At 49.2% G+C, this 17940-nt stretch overlaps 1 protein-coding gene across 8 annotated transcripts in view; it reads left to right on the forward strand.

Annotated features, from left to right (window-relative positions):
- UBR4 (ubiquitin protein ligase E3 component n-recognin 4) overlaps nucleotides 1-17940 on the forward strand; it is a 158650-nt gene that overhangs the window by 125137 nt on the left and 15573 nt on the right. For all 8 annotated transcript variants that reach the window (XM_051858039.2, XM_051858043.2, XM_051858042.2 and 5 more), the window contains 16 exons: nucleotides 142-271; nucleotides 735-892; nucleotides 1447-1556; nucleotides 2019-2160; nucleotides 2479-2560; nucleotides 2803-2976; nucleotides 6090-6211; nucleotides 8323-8520; nucleotides 9517-9597; nucleotides 12370-12457; nucleotides 12947-13074; nucleotides 13857-13964; nucleotides 14613-14732; nucleotides 15194-15384; nucleotides 15813-15986; nucleotides 16362-16461. In XM_051858039.2, the coding sequence (XP_051713999.2) occupies nucleotides 142-271; nucleotides 735-892; nucleotides 1447-1556; nucleotides 2019-2160; nucleotides 2479-2560; nucleotides 2803-2976; nucleotides 6090-6211; nucleotides 8323-8520; nucleotides 9517-9597; nucleotides 12370-12457; nucleotides 12947-13074; nucleotides 13857-13964; nucleotides 14613-14732; nucleotides 15194-15384; nucleotides 15813-15986; nucleotides 16362-16461 (2106 nt within the window). The remainder of the gene's footprint in view (nucleotides 1-141; nucleotides 272-734; nucleotides 893-1446; nucleotides 1557-2018; nucleotides 2161-2478; nucleotides 2561-2802; nucleotides 2977-6089; nucleotides 6212-8322; nucleotides 8521-9516; nucleotides 9598-12369; nucleotides 12458-12946; nucleotides 13075-13856; nucleotides 13965-14612; nucleotides 14733-15193; nucleotides 15385-15812; nucleotides 15987-16361; nucleotides 16462-17940) is intronic.

A 17940-nucleotide genomic window follows, 5' to 3' on the forward strand; every position in this document is an offset into this window, starting at 1 on the left:
GAAGTTCAGCACGGAGGTGCTGCTGGATCAGGTGGTTTCATGGGAACAGAAGGTCCGCTCGCTGCCCTTCCTGAGCTGCCTGCCATGCTGTGGGGCCTGGGGCTCAGACGCGCTCTTGACCTCTCCCCTTGCTCCCTCCAGGATGTCCCCGTTGAGGCACTCACCACAGTGAAGCCTTATTGCAACGAGATCCATGCCCAGGCTCAGCTGTGGCTCAAGAGAGATCCAAAGGCATCCTATGAAGCCTGGAAGAAGTGTCTTCCTATCAGAGGTGCGTCTGTCTCTCCCAGACCTGGGGAACAGGACACTCCTGCCTCGGCCTTTTTTTTTTTTTTTTTTTAAAGATTTATTTTATTTATTTGAAAATTTGAGTTATAGAGAGAAAGTGAAAGACAGAGATCTTTCCATCTGCTGGTACACTCCCCAGATGATTGCAGCGGCCAGGGCTGGGCCAGGCTGAAGCCAGGAGCCAGGAGCTTCATCAGGGGCTCCCATATGGGTAGTAGGGCCCAAACACGGGCTATCTGCTGCTGCTTTTCCCAGGCTGTTAGCAGGGAGCTGGATCAGAAATGAGCATCTGGGACATGAACCAGCACCGAAATGGGAGGCTGGCGTCACAGGCAGTGGCTGTACCTACCATGGCAGTACATTGGCCCCCTCCTGTCTCAGTCTTGACAAGTCCCTGTCTGCCACTCTCTTGCACTTACCCATCCCTCCCACCATTGGCTTCTCAGGGATAGATGGCAATGGGAAAGCCCCCAGCAAATCAGAGCTCCGCCATCTCTATTTGACTGAGAAGTACGTGTGGAGGTGGAAGCAGTTCCTGAGTCGTCGGGGGAAGAGGACCTCCCCATTAGATCTCAAACTGGGGCATAACAACTGGCTGCGGCAGGTGAGTGGCCGTCTCCTGGGTCCCTCAGCCCCGAGCCTCGCCCTGGACGCCACGCAGTGTGTGTCTGCCCCTTGTCATGTCATGTGTCTGCTCTGCTCTACCGTCTGCTTGCTCTTCCAACATCCTTCCAAGCAGTAGGGAGGTAGAGTCTCTTGGGTGGCAGCCACTAGCATGGGGGACTGGCCAGACAGAATCTGCTTCTGCCTTTCCCATCAAGCTTGTGCGCTTGTCTCCTCCCTGCCCTCTTCACAGAATGGACCTCAGTGTCTGTGCTGCCCGCTTTTGCTTCTGTTACCAAAGACTTTGCTAAGGGACAGTCCCTGCTTGCTTTTTCCCTCCTTCGTCTTCTGAGGGTGTGTTCACCAGTTTAGCTGATGTAGAGAAGTGCCCTTCCCAGCAGTTGGATCTTGATTTAGCTGGGGAGTTGTACCTTTGACTTTTTCCTAGAGAGGGTCGCAGAGAACTTCCCAGGGGTGGGTGGCAGGTGACTGCCCACTGAGGTCTAGGGAGACAGGGCATCCTCTGACCTGGGCTCTGCCTCACTTGTCCTGCAGGTGCTCTTCACTCCAGCCACACAGGCTGCACGGCAGGCCGCCTGCACCATCGTGGAAGCTCTGGCCACCATCCCCAGCCGCAAGCAACAGGTCCTCGACCTCCTCACCAGGTACCCCTGGGGTCTGGGACAGGGAAGGTGGCGAGACTTCCCCTAGAACCTTTGCCTGTTTCCTGAGGAGTCCATGGGTCAGGGTTTGGGAGGCACATCTGTGGTCTCTGACTGATTCATCCCATTTGGAAGACCACAGAAACAATGACGTGTTAGAAAGCTGGACTGCAGTGTGCAGTAGTAGCAGCAGGAGCCAACTCTTAGGAGTGCATGTTTTGGTATGCATTATCTTGTGTAACACTCACAGCAAAAAGGATAAAAATAAGAGTGCTTGAAGAGTGCGGCATTCATTCCTTGTTTTGTGCTATGAGTTATTCCCAAGGGATGGGTTTGGGATTTTTCTCAGATGCCCTCCCGCCACCACCTAGACCCTGGAGGGAAGAGGTGGGCAGCAGGAGATAGGAAAAAGAGGAGCATTGGTACTTTGGGCTTCTCTGATGGGCCCTGTCTCTCTGGTGGCAGTTACCTGGATGAACTGAGCGTAGCTGGGGAGTGTGCGGCCGAGTACTTGGCTCTCTACCAGAAGCTCACCACTTCAGCTCACTGGAAAGTCTACCTGGCCGCTCGGGGAGTCCTGCCCTATGTGGGCAACCTCATCACCAAGGTATCCCATCTCACTTCCAAGAAAACCCCCTTTTCCCTTGCTTTCCATTCATTGTACTGATACAAACTTTATGGTTTCCTTTTTGCTGAGAAAAAGAAATGCTGAAAATACATTTTGTGGCTTTATTGTTTGGCTACAGCAGTCTTTGGGGGGTAGGTAGAGTCTTCCCAGTTTTTACGCAGTCTCTTAGCACTGCAAGAGAGTCATAGAAAGGAATTCTGCAAGAGCGTCCTTGGGGACTGCGATCTCCCGCAATGGTGGTGGTGACCAGGACCGTGGACAGTGCTGTCGTACATTAACTGTGCTTGTCCCTTTTAGGAAATAGCTCGCTTGTTGGCCCTGGAGGAGGCCACTCTGAGCACTGATCTGCAGCAAGGCTATGCCCTCAAAAGCCTCACAGGTAGAGTTCCCTGGCCTTCCATTAGGGCATCTGGGTTTGTGTGAAGCACGGAGCCTTAGTTGCGTGGGTGATGGAGAGTTAAGCTCTGTTTCCCTCCTCGTTGATGGGTTTATATATTTGCATTTCTGTTTGGTATTGGTCAGTTCCCTTCACTGAGCACCTGCTCTGGGCTTTCCCTGTCTTTTTGTTTACAATCTTTTAAAGACACGGAGCTTCCTTGCTCCTTTTTTATGTCCCCACAGGCCTTCTCTCCTCTTTTGTTGAGGTGGAATCAATCAAAAGGCACTTTAAAAGTCGCTTGGTGGGCACAGTGCTGAATGGATACCTATGCCTGCGGAAGCTGGTGGTGCAGAGAACCAAACTGATTGATGAGACGCAGGACATGCTGCTGGAGATGCTGGAGGACATGACCACAGGTAGCACTGCTGAGCTCCCCGGAGCCTGGGGCGGTGCCCCTCGTCCCACAGAGCCGGAGCAGGAGTGGCAGACGTCTCTCTGTGAAACCCAGCTCTCAAGAGAGTGTTGGCTCTTGGATTATTGATGCCAAGCTAGGCTCAGTCAGTTTGGACATTTTAGGTTAAGCTTAGAGATCAAGGGTTTTCAGAGGATATCACTTACCAGTCTGGAAAATTCTCAGCCATTGTTTCTTCATTGCCTCTGCTGTAGTTTCTCTCCCTTTTCCTTGTGGAACTCCATTCTCACTCTTGGCTACGTCTCTGCTTTTTAAAATATTTATTTATTTACTTATTTATTTCAAAGAGTTACATAGAGGGAGAGACAGAGGGATCCTCCATCTACTGGTTCACTCTGCAATGACCAGGCTGAAGCCAGGAATCTGGAACTCCATCTGGGTCTCCCATGTAGGTGGCAGGGGCTCAAGCACTTGAGCCATCTTCCACTGCTTTCCCAAGCCATAGCAGAGAGCTGGATCTAAGAGGAGTAGCGGGACTTGAACTGGCGCCCATATCAGATGCCAGCGCTGCAGGCTGGGGCTTTAACCTGCGTCACCACAGAACTGGCCCTCCCCACCCCCCCAGCCCAGTGCTGTATTTTAAGGAAAGACAATTTCCCTTTGGCTGTATAGTTGGAGGAAATGGGAGCATTGTTTCCAGCTGACCCTTACACCAAAGATTTATGCATGAGAGTGTATGTAGTTCTGTTGAACTCATAGCCTCCACAGATTTGGGGCTTTTTTTTTTTTTTGACAGGCAGAGTTAGACAGTGAGAGTGAGAGAGAGAGACAAAGAGAAAGGTCTTCCTTCCGTTGGTTCACCTTCCACTACGGCCAGTGCACCGTGCTGATCCGAAGCCAGGAGCCAGATATTTCCTCCTGGTCTCCCACACGGGTGCAGGGCCCAAGCACTTGGGCCATCCTCCACTGCCTTCCTGGGCCACAGCAGAGAGCTGTACTGGAAGAAGAGCAACTGGGACAGAATCCGGCGCCCAACTGGGACTAGAACTTGGAGTGCCGGCGCCGTTGGCGGAAGATTAGGCCAGTGAGCCACGGCACCAGCCAGATTTGGGGCTTTTTATCCAATTCTCAAATCCTGGCAGGTTGTGGAGATCAAGGTTCAAAGTAAAACTGGCATCATTGTTTTGCTTATTTCCTTGTTTTTTTTTTTTTGTTTTTTTTTTTTGTTTTTTGTTTTTTTTTTTGACAGGCAGAGTTAGACAGTGAGAGAGACAGAGAAAAGTCTTCCTTCCGTTGGTTCACCCCTCAAATGGCTGTTACAGCCGGTGCGCTTATCCAAAGCCAGGAGCCAGGTGCTTCCTCCTGGTCTCCCATGCGAGTGCAGGGCCCAGGGACTTGGGCCATCCTCCACTGCCTTCCCAAGCCACAGGGATTAGCCAAGTGAGCCATGGTGCCGGCCTTTGCTAATGTGGCACTTCATTACTACCTTTTAATTCAAATTTTTTAAAAGACTTGTTTATTTATTTAAAGGCAAAGTAACAGGGAGAGAGAGAGAGAGATCTTCCATCCCCTCATTCATTCCAAGGGACTTGGGCTATCTTCCACTTCTTTCCCAGGCACACCAATAGGCGGCTGGATCGGAAGTGCAGCCGCCAGGACTCAAACTGGTACCTGTATGGGATGCCAGCCTTGCAGATCGGGGCTTAACGTGCTGTGCCACAGTGCCAGCGCTTACTTCAACATGTTAAATTGTTTTTACCTGGTGGGGAGTGGGTTGTAGGTCAGGGAACCTCATCTGCCATTTTGCCCACAATGGACACTTTTTTTTGTTTTTTATTTATTTGAAAGGCAGAGAGATAAGGGGAGACAGATCTTCCATCCACTGGGTCACTCCCCAAATTGCCGCAACAACCGGCCAAAGTCAAAGAGCCTGGAGTTTTTTCTGGGTCTCCCACATGGGTGCAAGGGCTCAAGCACTTGGGCCATCTTCCACTGCTTTCCCAGGCACATTAGCAGGGAGCTGGATTGAAAGCGGAGCAGCAGATCTTGAACCAGCTCCCATATGGGATGCCAGCGTCGCAAGTGGAGGCTTAATCTGCTAGACCATGATGCTGGCTGGTGGGACTCTTAAAAACACCTTACTTCCTCCCTTTTAAAAAAAAAAGATTTATTTATTTATTTGAAAGTCAGAGTTACACAGAGAGACGAAAGACAGAGGGGTCTGCAGGTTCACTCCCCAGTTGGCCCCAATGGCCTGAGCTGTGCTGATCCGAAGCCAGGAGCCAGGAGCTTCCTCAGGGTGTTGCACGTGAGTGCAGGGGCCTGAGGCCCTGGGCCGTGTTCTACTGAGATGATGAGATCGATCAGAAGTGGATCAGCCGGGATTCAAACCAGCACCCATATGGGATGCTGGCACTGCAGGCGGTGGCTTTACCCACTATGTCACAGCGCTGGCCCCTCCTCCCTTTTTTATAACGCAAAGTTATCTCTTTGATTCATAGAGGGCAATTTACCTAATCTTTAGAATGGAGCTTAAAAGTATAACTTCCCAGGGCCGGCAGTAAAAGATGGCCCAAGTCCTTGGGCCCCTGCACCCACATGGGAGACCTGGAAGAAGCGCCTGGCTTCGGATTGGCGCAGCTCCGGCCATTGCAATCTGGGGAGTGAACCAGCAGATGGAAGATCTCTCTCTCTGTCTCTACCTCTCTCTGTAACTCTGTCTTTCAAATAAATAAGTCTTTAAAAAGGCAGACAAAAACTATAACTTCCCTTTGATTGAACTAGAGTACAATTAAGATTATTATTTGGCATTTTTTGAGTACTTGTTTTGGACAAGGGGATGCTAAGTTGAATAAGACATTGTGCCTTTCCTTAAGGAGTAATATACTCAGGGCAATACATGTTGACCTGGCATTAGGTTATTGAATCGAATGTAGTCTGGGTATAAAGCAATTAGTCTCGAGTTTCCAGTTGAACTGTTGGTGCTGCCGTGTAGGGCATTTATAGAGTTACTGGGCTTCAGGAATCTGTCAGTGATGGTATTGTCATTTAAAGTCTCATCTGTTTACACAAGTGAGCTGTTTCCTGACTGACTTGGCCACTTTGGTTTTTTGGCAGGTACAGAGTCGGAAACCAAGGCTTTCATGGCTGTGTGCATTGAGACAGCCAAGCGCTACCACCTGGATGACTACCGAACTCCTGTGTTCATCTTTGAGAGGCTCTGTAGCATCATCTATCCTGTAAGCAGGGTGCTCCTTCCTTAGGGTGCCCACATGTGAGCATGAGACATTTGTCCCTGAAGCCTCTTGGTGATTGATCGTAGATATGGGGAATCTCACTGTGAGCACTTGGGGGCCAGTCAGCATTTCAGGAAGATCCACTGACATGAAACACAAACAGAAGCAACCTCAAAAATCTTCCTGTTCCTGGTGAGAAATCAAGACCTCCCTTGGTCTTATTTCCTAAATTCAAGGTCAAGATTAACTTTTTTTTTTTTAACTAGAGCTAATCTTCCACTGGGAAAATCCCATTGCTTAATCAGCCCACCGTGTTGTGGAAGAGGTTTTTTGTTTGTTTTAAAGATTTATTTATTTATTTGAAACGGAGATATTTTTAAAAAAGATTTATTTATTTAGTTAGTTTAAAGATTTATTTTATTTATTTGAAAGAGTTACAGAGAGGTGTAGAGACAGAGAAAGAAGTCTTCCAATCCGCTGGTTCACTCCCTTAGATGGCCACAACGGCCGGAGCTGTGCCGATCTGAAGGCAGGAGCCAGGAGCTTCTTCCAGGTCTCCCACGCGGGTGCAGGGGCCCAAGGACTTGGGCCTTCTACTGCTTTCCCAGGCCATAGCAGAGAGCTGGATTGGAAGAGGAACAGCCGGACCTAGAACCGGCACCCATCTGGGATGCCAATGCTTCAGGCCAGGGCTTTAACCTGCTGCGCCACAGCGCCAGCCCCAAGATTTATTTATTTATTTGAAAGAGATACACAGAGAGATGAGAGAAAGAGAGAGAGAGATCTTGCATTCGTTGGTTCATTCCCCAATTGGCTGCAACAGCCGGAGCTGTGCTGATCCAGGAGCTTCTTCCAGGTCTGCCATGTGGGTGCAGGGGCCCAAGGACCTGGGCCATCTTCTACTGATTTCCCAGGCCATAGCAGAGAGCTAGACTGGAAGTGGAGCAGCCGGGACTCGAACCGGTGCCTGTATGGGATGCCAGTGCTTTAGGCCAGGGCATTAACCTGCTGCACCACAACACTAGCCCCTGAAACAGATCTTTCCTCTGCTGATTGACTCCCCAAATGACCATAACTGAAGCCAGTGGCCAGGAACTCTGTCCAGGTCTTCCACATGGGTGGCAGGGACCCAAGTACTTGGGCCATCATCTGCTAGTTTCCCAGGTGTATTAACAGGGAGCTGGATCAGGAGCTGAGCAGCCAGGAGTCAAATCAGCACTCTGATATGGGATGCTGGAGTTGCAAGTGGCAGCTTAACCCAGTACCATAACAGTTTTGAGCTAGAATTTAAAAACATTTTTTTTTTCCTAAAATTTTTTTATTTGTTTGAAAGGCAAAGAGAGAGAGAGAGAGAGAGAGAGAGAGAGAGAGGTCTGTCTGCTGGTTTATTCCCCAAATGCCCACATCAGCTAGAGCTGGACAGATACGAAGCCAGGAGCTTCATCTGGGTCTCCCATGTGGGTGCAGGGGCCCAAGCACTTGGGCCATCCCCTACTGCTTTCCCAGGTGCATTAGCAGGAAACTGGATCAGACCAGTGACTGTATGGGATGCCGGTGCCATGGGTGGAGGCTTAGCCTGCTGCGGCACGGTGCCAGCCCTGTAAAGACGTTTTCATGCTCTTCCTTCTTTCTTACCCTTGTTTTGTGCATGCCTGTAGCGTGTTTGTGTTTCCCCTGTCCTGAACTATGTGGAAGCGTGGTGTGATCAGAGACCCCTGCTACAGTAGAGGAAGGATGCACTGATTGTGTCATCAGTTCACAATGAGATTGTCCAATGTTGTGTCCTACAGAGAAGCCCTCTGCATGAACCTCAGGGTCAGCAGTGACAAGTTGTTCAGCCCCTGTGTGGATAGCTTCGCAGGAGGCATGCCTGCCACTTCTCATCTGCTTATTTTGTTAGACTCTCTCCTCATCCTCCTATGAGTTTCAGAGCAGATGCTTAGTGTTTCTGGCTTCGGGAATCGTGTCTGGGTGTTTTGGAGTTTCCTCCGAGCTTCCTGTCTTCATGTACGAGAGGCTGTCAGGTGTCTTCCTCAGAGTGTCCATAGAGAAAGGTAGCCTGGTGTGACTCTGCATCTGCTGTCCCTTGATGCGCCCTTCACTCTGTCCTGTAGGAGGAGAATGAAGTCACTGAGTTCTTTGTGACCCTGGAAAAGGACCCCCAGCAAGAAGACTTCTTACAGGGCAGGATGCCCGGGAACCCATATAGCAGCAACGAGCCAGGCATCGGGCCGCTCATGAGGGACATAAAGAACAAGATTTGCCAGGACTGCGACCTGGTGGCTCTCCTGGAGGATGACAGTGGGATGGAGGTAACACACCTGGAACCTTATTGCCCTTGATTAGAAGTAGGTTAAGGATTCGGACCCAGGTGCTTCCCTGAGTAACCACTTGACGTTGGGCAAGTTCTTTTATTTTTATTTTTTTATTTTTTATTTTTGACAGGCAAAGTGGACAGTGAGAGAGAGAGAGAGAGAGAGAGAGAGAAAGGTCTTCCTTTACTGTTGGTTCACCCTCCAATGGCCACTGCGGCCGGTGCACCACACTGATCTGAAGCCAGGAGCCAGGTGCTTCTCCTGGTCTCCTGTGCGGGTGCAGGGCCCAAGCACTTGGGCCATCCTCCACTGCACTCCCTGGCCACAGCAGAGAGCTGGACTGGAAGAGGGGCAACTGGGACAGAATTCGGCTCCCCGACCGGGACTAGAACCCGGTGTGCTGCACCGCAGGCGGAAGATTAGCCTATTGAGCCCCAGCGCCAGCCTGGGCAAGTTCTTGATTCCAGTTTCTCACCCATAAATTGGGGTTAATGATTCCCACCTTCCCTAGTGTTAAGGTTCACTACCTGTGAAGGGCTCTGCCTGGTGCTCGGCATGGAATAAGCAAGTGGTTAGTGCCTAGTGGTGATGGTGGTACATTTTTACTGTTGTTGTCACTGCTGACAGAGGCATCTCAGTGATTCCAAGTTAATTGAGCTCCCTGAATACTGGCATTATAAGCCCTTTGCAAGTGTGTGGCCTGTATCTGACACCTTCCAACAGAAAACCTTTAGGATTGGGCATTATTGTATACACGAGATGGACAAAGGACAGGAGAACGTCCTTAGCAGGGTTTCTAAGTGGGAGACCTTGGTTGAGTTACGGATTTTTGCGACCCCTGGAACTCTGCACACATGTGCATTTGGTTAGAGCAGGAGCGTCTGTTGAGAGGTCCCTGAGCCCTGAACCACTGGTAGAAGGTGCCCTGTGATCTTGGGATGTATTTGCCTTGCAGTTGTTTGGGTTAACAGCCTTATCTGCTTCTCTGTTCAGCTTCTGGTGAACAATAAAATCATCAGTTTGGACCTTCCTGTGGCCGAGGTTTACAAGAAAGTCTGGTGTACCACAAATGAGGTATGTGTACCTGTGTTCTTCTTGCAAGTGTGCTTTTCCTTTTCTGACTTGGGCCGACTTGAACCAGGAGAAGCCATTGTGAATCATTTCTCATCCAGCTTGCTGCAGGACTTGGAGCTTCCCTTCTGCTGTGTGTGGGCAAGTGGAGGAAACCAGTGATCTTGTCATCCTCTGGAGGTTTCTGACTCGTGAGGGTCGAAGGGCCTCAGGAGAGCCTGAGCCTTTCCTGCTTGTGCACAGCCCAGAGCCTTCAGGCCAGCTGGCTCCTGAGGGCACACTGTAATGGGGAGGGCCTGATGCCTGCACCCTTCTCTTTTCATTTGAATGCCTCTCAGCTAGATTAATTCTCAACTTTTATGGGCTTGTTCACTTTTCAGAACATTTTCCCAATAGTTGGGTCAAAGGTCTCGTCTATGGTTTCGTGTTTTTTTTGTTTGTTTGTTTTTGTTTTTTTTTAAAGAATTATATTATTTCTTTGAAAGAGTTATATAGAGAGAGGTCTTCCATCCATTGGTTCACTCCCCAAATGACTCCAACGGCCAGAGCTGAGCTGATCCAAAGCCAGGAGCCAGGAGCTTCTTCCTGGTCTCCCACGCGGGTGCAGAGACCCAAAGACTTGGGCCATTTTCTGCTGCTTTCCCAGGCCATAGCAGAGAGCTGATGGAAAGTGGAGCAACCAGGACTCGAACCAGTACCCATATGGGATGCTGGCACTGCAGGTGGCAGCTTCACCTACTATGCCACAATGCCAGCCCCTCCGCCTTTTTTTCTTTTTTTTTGGGGGGGGGGTGTCTTTATTCCTTTTCTTTCTTCCTGTGACGTTTCCATCTCCGTTTGTCTTTTAAATGAATAAAATATATAACTTAATTCCAGCAAGCTACTGTGCCAGTGAAACACAGCAGACTTTTTGTTTTTAGACTTATTTATTTGAAAGGCAGAGTTACAGAGAGGCAGAGGCAGAGAGAGAGAGATCTTCTGTCTACTGATTCACTCCCCAAATGGCCACAGTGGCTGGAGCTGAGCCAATCTGAAACCAGAATCTTGGTGCTTCTTCTGGGTCTCCCACGCAGGTACAGGGGTCCAATCACTTGGGCCATCTTCCACTGCTTTCCAAGGTACATTAGCAGGGAGTTGGATCAGAAGTGGAGCAACCAAGACTCGAACCAGCGTCCATATGGGATACTGGCACTGCAGGCAGCAGCTTTACTCACTATGCCACAGTACCGGCCGGCCCTCTTCTTCTGAAACTAAATTGAACAGCATATTATTTGTACATTTGACCTTTAATCAGTTATACATTTTGGCCTTGCTCATTTCTGTTCTCCTACTTGTGCTGAAGTATCCTTGCAAATAGTGGTAGTGAGCTCAAAGAATACACATGGGCATCTCCTCTTTTGAACCATAAGGCAAGTTAGAAGTTGAGAATCTTTCCTCCCTCACATTGGTGTGCACTGTCCACAGAGGAGTCCTCTTGCCAAGTCCAGAGTTTATAGTAGCCTTAAAGATTTATTTATTTATTTGAAAGGCAGAGTTATTTGTAGAGAGGTTGATAGAGATCTTCCATCTGCTGGTTCACTCCTCAAATGGTCACAACAGCTGGTGCCAGGCTAGGCTGAAGCCAGGAGCCAGGAACTCCATCTGGGTCTGTCACATGAATAGCAGGGGCCCAAGCACTTGGGCCATCTGCTGCTGCTTTCCCAGGCGCATTAGTAGGGAACTCGATCAGAAGTGGAGCCCCTGGGACTCGAACCTAAGCTCATGTGGGTTGCCAGCATCATAGGCGGCAGCTTCTGCTGTGCCAGAATGCCAGCCCCCAGCCTGTCTCTCTAGCTACTCGCCACAGCCTGTTTTGTTTTCTGTGTATTGTTGGTGGTGGTTCTGTCTAAGGAGTTCCCATTGGGCTTCCAGGGCTGAAAACCCTTGTGGAACTGGCCTTTCTCTGCAGGTCCCACTTCTGAAGCTGAGTATGAACTTGAGTTAGGGTGGTAACTGCCTCCCACTGAGTGTCCTGTGGTGTGACTGAGCCTGTTTCTCATCTCCAGAGTGAGCATCACGTGTGATAGTGCTGTGCTCAGTGTCTGGCATACAGTGAACTCTCCTGATTTAGTTCAGTAGAAGTGCTATGATCTGATTTGAGGAAGCTTTGTTTCTAGTTATTTCTATCAGGCTATGGATTTTAAATAGAAAAAATATGGATGAACTGCCTCCTTTCTTATGGCGATGTGAAGACCTGAGACTCACCATACGCAAAGATTGATGTCTTCTCTTTTCTTGCTTTTGATTTTTGAGTTTTGAATCAAAGCTCTTTGATATAAAGGAATTCACTTGTCCTGATTCTTTGGGTAGTGGGCTCTGTTGATTGCGGATTATCTACTCCAGGGGGAATGCAGGTTTGGGTTTAGACCTGGGCTTAAGGTGGGTAACTTTGAACAAGCTGTTTGACCTTACTTAAATGGGAGTTATAAAATGCTTAGTTAGCATAGGGCCTAGCACGGAGTAGAACACTCAATAAATAGTCATCGTAGTTATTACATGGTGTTTTGATGAGATTGAATGAGATCATGTTTGTGAAGTATTTCATACAATGTCTAGCCTGAAGTAGACACTGAATAAAATCAACTTCCTTGCACCTCAGTAGGCTTCAGTGTGTTTGGATTCTGAGAGATTTTGTGGTTAAGCGGTTCTCCCACATTGCTGAAGCATTAAGCAAGAGTAGGTGTCGAGTCCTTTGCGTTTTTCTGGTCCTGTTGACAAGTAAGTTTCTGTGTTCAGGGGGAGCCCATGAGGATTGTTTATCGGATGCGGGGGCTGCTGGGTGATGCAACCGAGGAATTCATCGAGTCGCTGGACTCCACCACAGGTAATAGTGGTCCTTCCCCTAGACAGTGTTGCAAAGTGGATTTGAGATTTTGGACTCCTGAGTGGGTCACATCCCAGGACTTGAGTATTCTTAGCAAATACTCTGCAGTACCTCTGCATCAGAATTGTGGAAGGGAAAGCCATCAGCATCTGTGGCCTACTTCAGATACCTGTAGGAGTTGAGAAAAACTTAGCTTTTATAGGGGAAAATGCAGTAAGCAACAGACTTGTTCAGATTTATTTTTAGCTAGTTTTTTCTGCCATTGATGGTAGTAGTACATATTTTCACATTTGAGTAAATAATTTTAATTGAAACCTTAAGCTCATAAGAGTGAGATGCTGTAGTTTACTGTCCAGTTCTGACCCTTTTATTAGCTGTGTCTTTATTGGAGATTAGGAAAAGGCTCTTGGCTCCCATCCTGGAAGGGGGCTGTCCGTCTGGTTTCCACACTCACCTGCCTCTGTTTCTGCTTGGCTTCCTTCTCTGCAGATGAAGAAGAAGATGAAGAAGAAGTGTACAAGATGGCTGGGGTGATGGCCCAGTGTGGGGGCTTGGACTGCATGCTTACCAGACTGGCAGGGATCAGAGATTTCAAGCAGGGGCGTCACCTTCTAACAGTGAGTTGGGGTTAGCAAGGTGGGGGCCAGCCTTCCAGCATTGACAGCAGCCATTGTGCCACTCCACCCTAGAGGGCAGCATGGTGCTGTGGGCCAGGGCAGGCCAGTGAAGGACCTGGCAATTCCCTCATCCTCCCACCCCTACAACCATAGTGACGGGGCTTTCTCTGATACCTCTTTAATCACCCCTAGGGCCCGTGTCTGATTGTCTTTACCCAGAAAACTGCACTTGTGTCAGTCATCGTTATTATTTTATGATTGCTTTTTAAATGGAATTTTGTAATGTAGCTCATTTCCCACATCATAGGATTTTGTTGGGTTTATACCATTGTCTCATTAATAACGATTAGAGGCGTCCATAGGTACCTTTTCACCACTCGGGGTGCCTGAGAACATGTGTCATTGTGCCCGTGGTTTAAATGACGCAGTTCTGAGCTCATGGAAGCCATGAGCTTTGGGATCATTCTGCCTGCTGTTAGTGCTGGGATTTCCCCGAGGCAACAGAACAGCACCTGTCCCATTAGGAACTGGATTCTTGCTGTAGAGAGGAAGGAAGATGTACCCAGCCTGCGGGCACCATCCCTGGAAAACACTGCTGTTCACAAGCTTATCTGAGAGCCCAGCCGTGGCCCCTGGAGGGTCACCGCTCCTCCCTGTGCTCTGCATTTCAGAAAGTGCACTTGGTGATCGTGCCCAGCCCCTCTTGGCATTTCCTTCCTGCTCGTCCCTGCACCCTATACTTGCAGACAGCCACATGGGTTTTGACTGTCTTCTCTTGTCAGGTGCTGCTAAAATTGTTCAGTTATTGTGTGAAGGTTAAAGTCAACCGTCAGCAGCTGGTCAAACTGGAAATGAACACTTTGAACGTCATGCTGGGGACTCTAAACCTGGTAAAGAGTGTGGGCTGTGGGTGATGAGGAGGGAGCCTTACATGTCCTGGTGGGGGAAGACATCTCAGTTCTGGGCTCAGATAAAGTGGCCTCAAAGCTTCACCTCAAGCCCTTCTGCTGTCTGGCTCTGAGGAGGCCAGGCTTGGGTCACTGAGCTGACCCTTCTCCTGGCTCACACTTGTGCAGTTGCCATGGCATCAGAAGGTTCCCTGTCCCTCTCCTGAGTTCAGGTGAGAGATGAGAGAAGGCACTCCCTGCAGTGGTCCAGATTCTATGGTGCACACTCAGTCTGGGAATTAAGACCATGAAGGGCACTCTTGAGCAGATGAGTGGATGTAGGGTTGTTTTGTTTGTTTTAATGACACAGGAAGAAAGACCTTCTGTCTACTGGCTTACCTTCCAGATGCCCACAGTAGGCAGGGTTGGACCAGGCTGAAGCCAGCAGCCTGGAATTCTATTCAGTATTCTCATGTGGTGCCATCCACTCTGCCTCTCAGGATGCATTAGCAGAAAGCTAGATTGGAGGCAGAGTAGCCCGGACTTAAATTAGTACTCTGATATGGCAGCTTAATCTGTGCCACAGTGCCAGTGTTGCCCCCTGTAGCTGCAGTTTGGTTCTGAGAGTGACTGGGTCTCCCTCTCCTACAGGCCCTGGTAGCTGAGCAGGAAAGCAAGGACAGTGGGGGAGCAGCTGTGGCTGAGCAGGTGCTTAGCATCATGGAGATCATTTTAGATGAGTCCAACGCTGAGCCCCTGAGTGAAGACAAGGTGAGTGGGGTCCTCTCCCTGCATCTGCCTACACTGTCTCATTGCCAGCAGAAGACCTGCTCGCGTCTTGCTGAGTTCCACCGAGGATGACGGTCTGCTCGTATCATTGAATCTCTGGCTGCAGCTCCCACTTCAGTTTCTCTCCACCCCTAACTTCTCCCATCTAATTGGTACTGACTTGGTTAGAGCTGTGAGCGCTCAGTGTCCAGCAGCCTCTCTTAGGCAAAGAGGAGATTGAATGTTTGAATGGATGAGACTGTAAATAGAACCACCTAGAAACTTAGACACTAACTTGAGTAAAACTGAATCCTGTTTCTTATTCCCTAGGAGGTACTGGGACACAGTTCTCCTTGGGCCACTTCTGGTGGCTCTAGATGGAAGTGGGTTGACCTTTGTGGTCAGCTGTTGGCTGCAGCCACAGTCCTGACCTCACCAAGGGCCTTGTCCTCTCTTTGTTGCAGGGAAACCTCCTCCTGACAGGTGACAAGGATCAACTTGTGATGCTCTTGGACCAGATCAACAGTACCTTCGTGCGCTCCAACCCCAGTGTGCTCCAGGGCCTGCTTCGCATTATCCCATACCTTTCCTTTGGAGAGGTGGAGAAAATGCAGATCCTGGTGGAGCGATTCAAACCATACTGCAACTTTGATAAGTATGTAGCTGGGGTTCCTACAGCTAGGTAGGAGTCTACACAAAAGTCCTCAGCTGGTCCTCTGGGACTAAGGACGAATCACCTGAATTTCTCATAGATTATTGTGTACCACGTCTGGCTTTTAAGGGGCTCAGTCTAGTTGGGGAGTCAATAGTTAAAGTAGCAACTGGCCAGAAAGAGGTGTTGCTGTTGGTGAAATGGGAAGGGGTCTGACAAATTGGAGAGAGTCAGGTATGAGGGTGTGAAAATGCAAGAGACACTTGTTGAGTGGGGGTGGGGGGGGTGCTAGGAGCCAGGTCCAAGGGTCTTCATGTTGTGTGAAGGGGTTTTGACCAGGTCTGTAGCTGGTTGAAGGTTGTTCACCAAGAGAATGACCTGATGGGCTGTGTTCTGCCTGTCACACCCTCAGACTTGCTCTTCCTGCCTAGGTACGATGAAGACCACAGCGGTGATGACAAAGTCTTCCTGGACTGCTTCTGCAAGATAGCAGCCGGCATCAAGAACAACAGCAATGGGCATCAGCTGAAGGATCTGATCCTGCAGAAGGGAATCACCCAGAATGCCCTTGACTACATGAAAAAGCACATCCCCAGTGCCAAGAAGTAGGAACCCCTGCCTCTGAGGGGCTGCTCCCCTCCCCTGCGCCTCCCTGCAGCCTCTTGGTGCATGAACGCTTCCTGCCTGCTTCCTCCCCCTCCTTGAGGCCTCCTGCTTGCTCTGAAGCTCTCAGAGTGACCACTCAGCCACTGCAGATCCTTAGGGGCTGTGGGGAAGGAGCCCATGTTTTGGTTTCTCTTCAGTTACTCACCTCTTGGGGGCTTCACAGTGGAGCTGGGTGGTCTTTGTGATTCTTTATGACACTCTGGGGGTGTTGTGTTTGAACAAGCACTGCAACTTTAGGGAAGCCAGAACTACAACTGGTTTCTGGGTAGTCTTTGCTTCCTGGACCTGCTAACGGGCCTTCCTCTGCTCTGCAGTTTGGATGCTGACATCTGGAAAAAGTTTTTGTCTCGCCCAGCTCTGCCGTTTATCCTGAGGCTTCTCCGGGGGCTGGCCATCCAGCACCCTGCCACCCAGGTGAGCAGCTAATGTGCACGTGTACCTTACTCTGCAGACAGGACTAGCAGGGTGAGAGCCCTGTGCACCTCTCTTCTGTCTGCCTCTGACTGAACAAATACAGCTGCCTGATTCACTAGGGACGTGATTTGCCCTAGTGAATGAGACTGGAGTTGAAGGGACTCGGAGCTCAGCTAGTTCACCTCTGTGCAGGGAGGAAGTCATATTTCTGAATTTCTTATTCAGATCATTCTTAGGTGGGGCTTCACTGTCCCCTGAGTCAGCTGTGTGGCAGTTGAACTATGAGGGTGGTGAGCAGACTGGATTTCTGGCCAGAGTCCCTGAGGCGGCTGAAAGCTTCATTCTGGGGGAGGTCTGCCTGTGTCATTCTGCAGCTCATTTCCTCATCTCTCTCCCACTGCAGTGAACTGATGTCTGTTAGTCCACACGAACTGGCCCTGCAAGAGGGACGAGGGCCAGGTTTGTTTTTTTTCTTTCAGTCACAGGTTTTGAGTTAATTGTAGGTTCATAGAGAAATCGTGGCTGGGAAGTAATTCAGAGGGCAGGCTGTGTGGTGCAGCTGCCTGAGCCACTACTGGGGATGCCTGCATCCCATGTCTGAGTGCCAGTTCAGCTTCTGCTTACTCAACTTCTGCTTCTGCATCCTGTGATACAGCAAAGGATGGCTCTAGTACTTGGGCCACTGCTATGCATGTGGGGTGCCAGGTAGAGTTCCCAACTCCTAGCTTCAGCCTGGCCCAGACCCAGCTGTTGTGAGCATTTGGGGAGTGAACCAGTGGATGGAAGATACAATCCATGCCCACCCCCCCTTCTCTTTTTCTTTCTCCCTATCAAGCAGATGAAAAAATAACTCTCTCTCTCTCTCTCTCTATATATATATATATATATACATACACACACACACACACATACACACACACACGCTCCCTATCAAGTAGATGAAAAAAAAAAAACTAAATACACACACACAGAAAATGTATGGATGATTTACCCAGTATCTTGCAAAACAGCACACATCATGGCCAGAATGTTGATTTTGATACAGTCGAGATACAGGATAGTTTCATCGCAAGTACCTTCCTATTGCCCTTTCATAGCCACATCCACCTCACCCTGTGTACCAGTGATGAACACATGACGGCCGCTGACATGGTCTCCACTTCTGTCATTTCAAGAATGTTACACAAGTGGAATCATACAGAGCTGCTTTTTTCACTCTAATTTTCTGGACATTCATCTAGGTCGGCACATTCATCGATGACTTATTCCTTTTTACTGCAGAGTATGGATTATCACAGTTGTTTAGCTATTCATTGATTATAGGATATTGGGATTATTTCCAGTTTGGGGCTGTTCTTATAAAGTCATTATGAACATTGATGAGGTTTTGCATAAATATCAGTCTTCATTTTTCTGGGCTAAATGGCCAGTGCAGTTTGCATCAGTGTTGTAAAATGTACTCAACTGATTTCTAGAGTG

The sequence above is a fragment of the Oryctolagus cuniculus genome, chromosome 7, assembly GCF_964237555.1.
Source record: "Oryctolagus cuniculus chromosome 7, mOryCun1.1, whole genome shotgun sequence".
Classification (NCBI taxonomy): Eukaryota; Metazoa; Chordata; class Mammalia; order Lagomorpha; family Leporidae; genus Oryctolagus; species Oryctolagus cuniculus.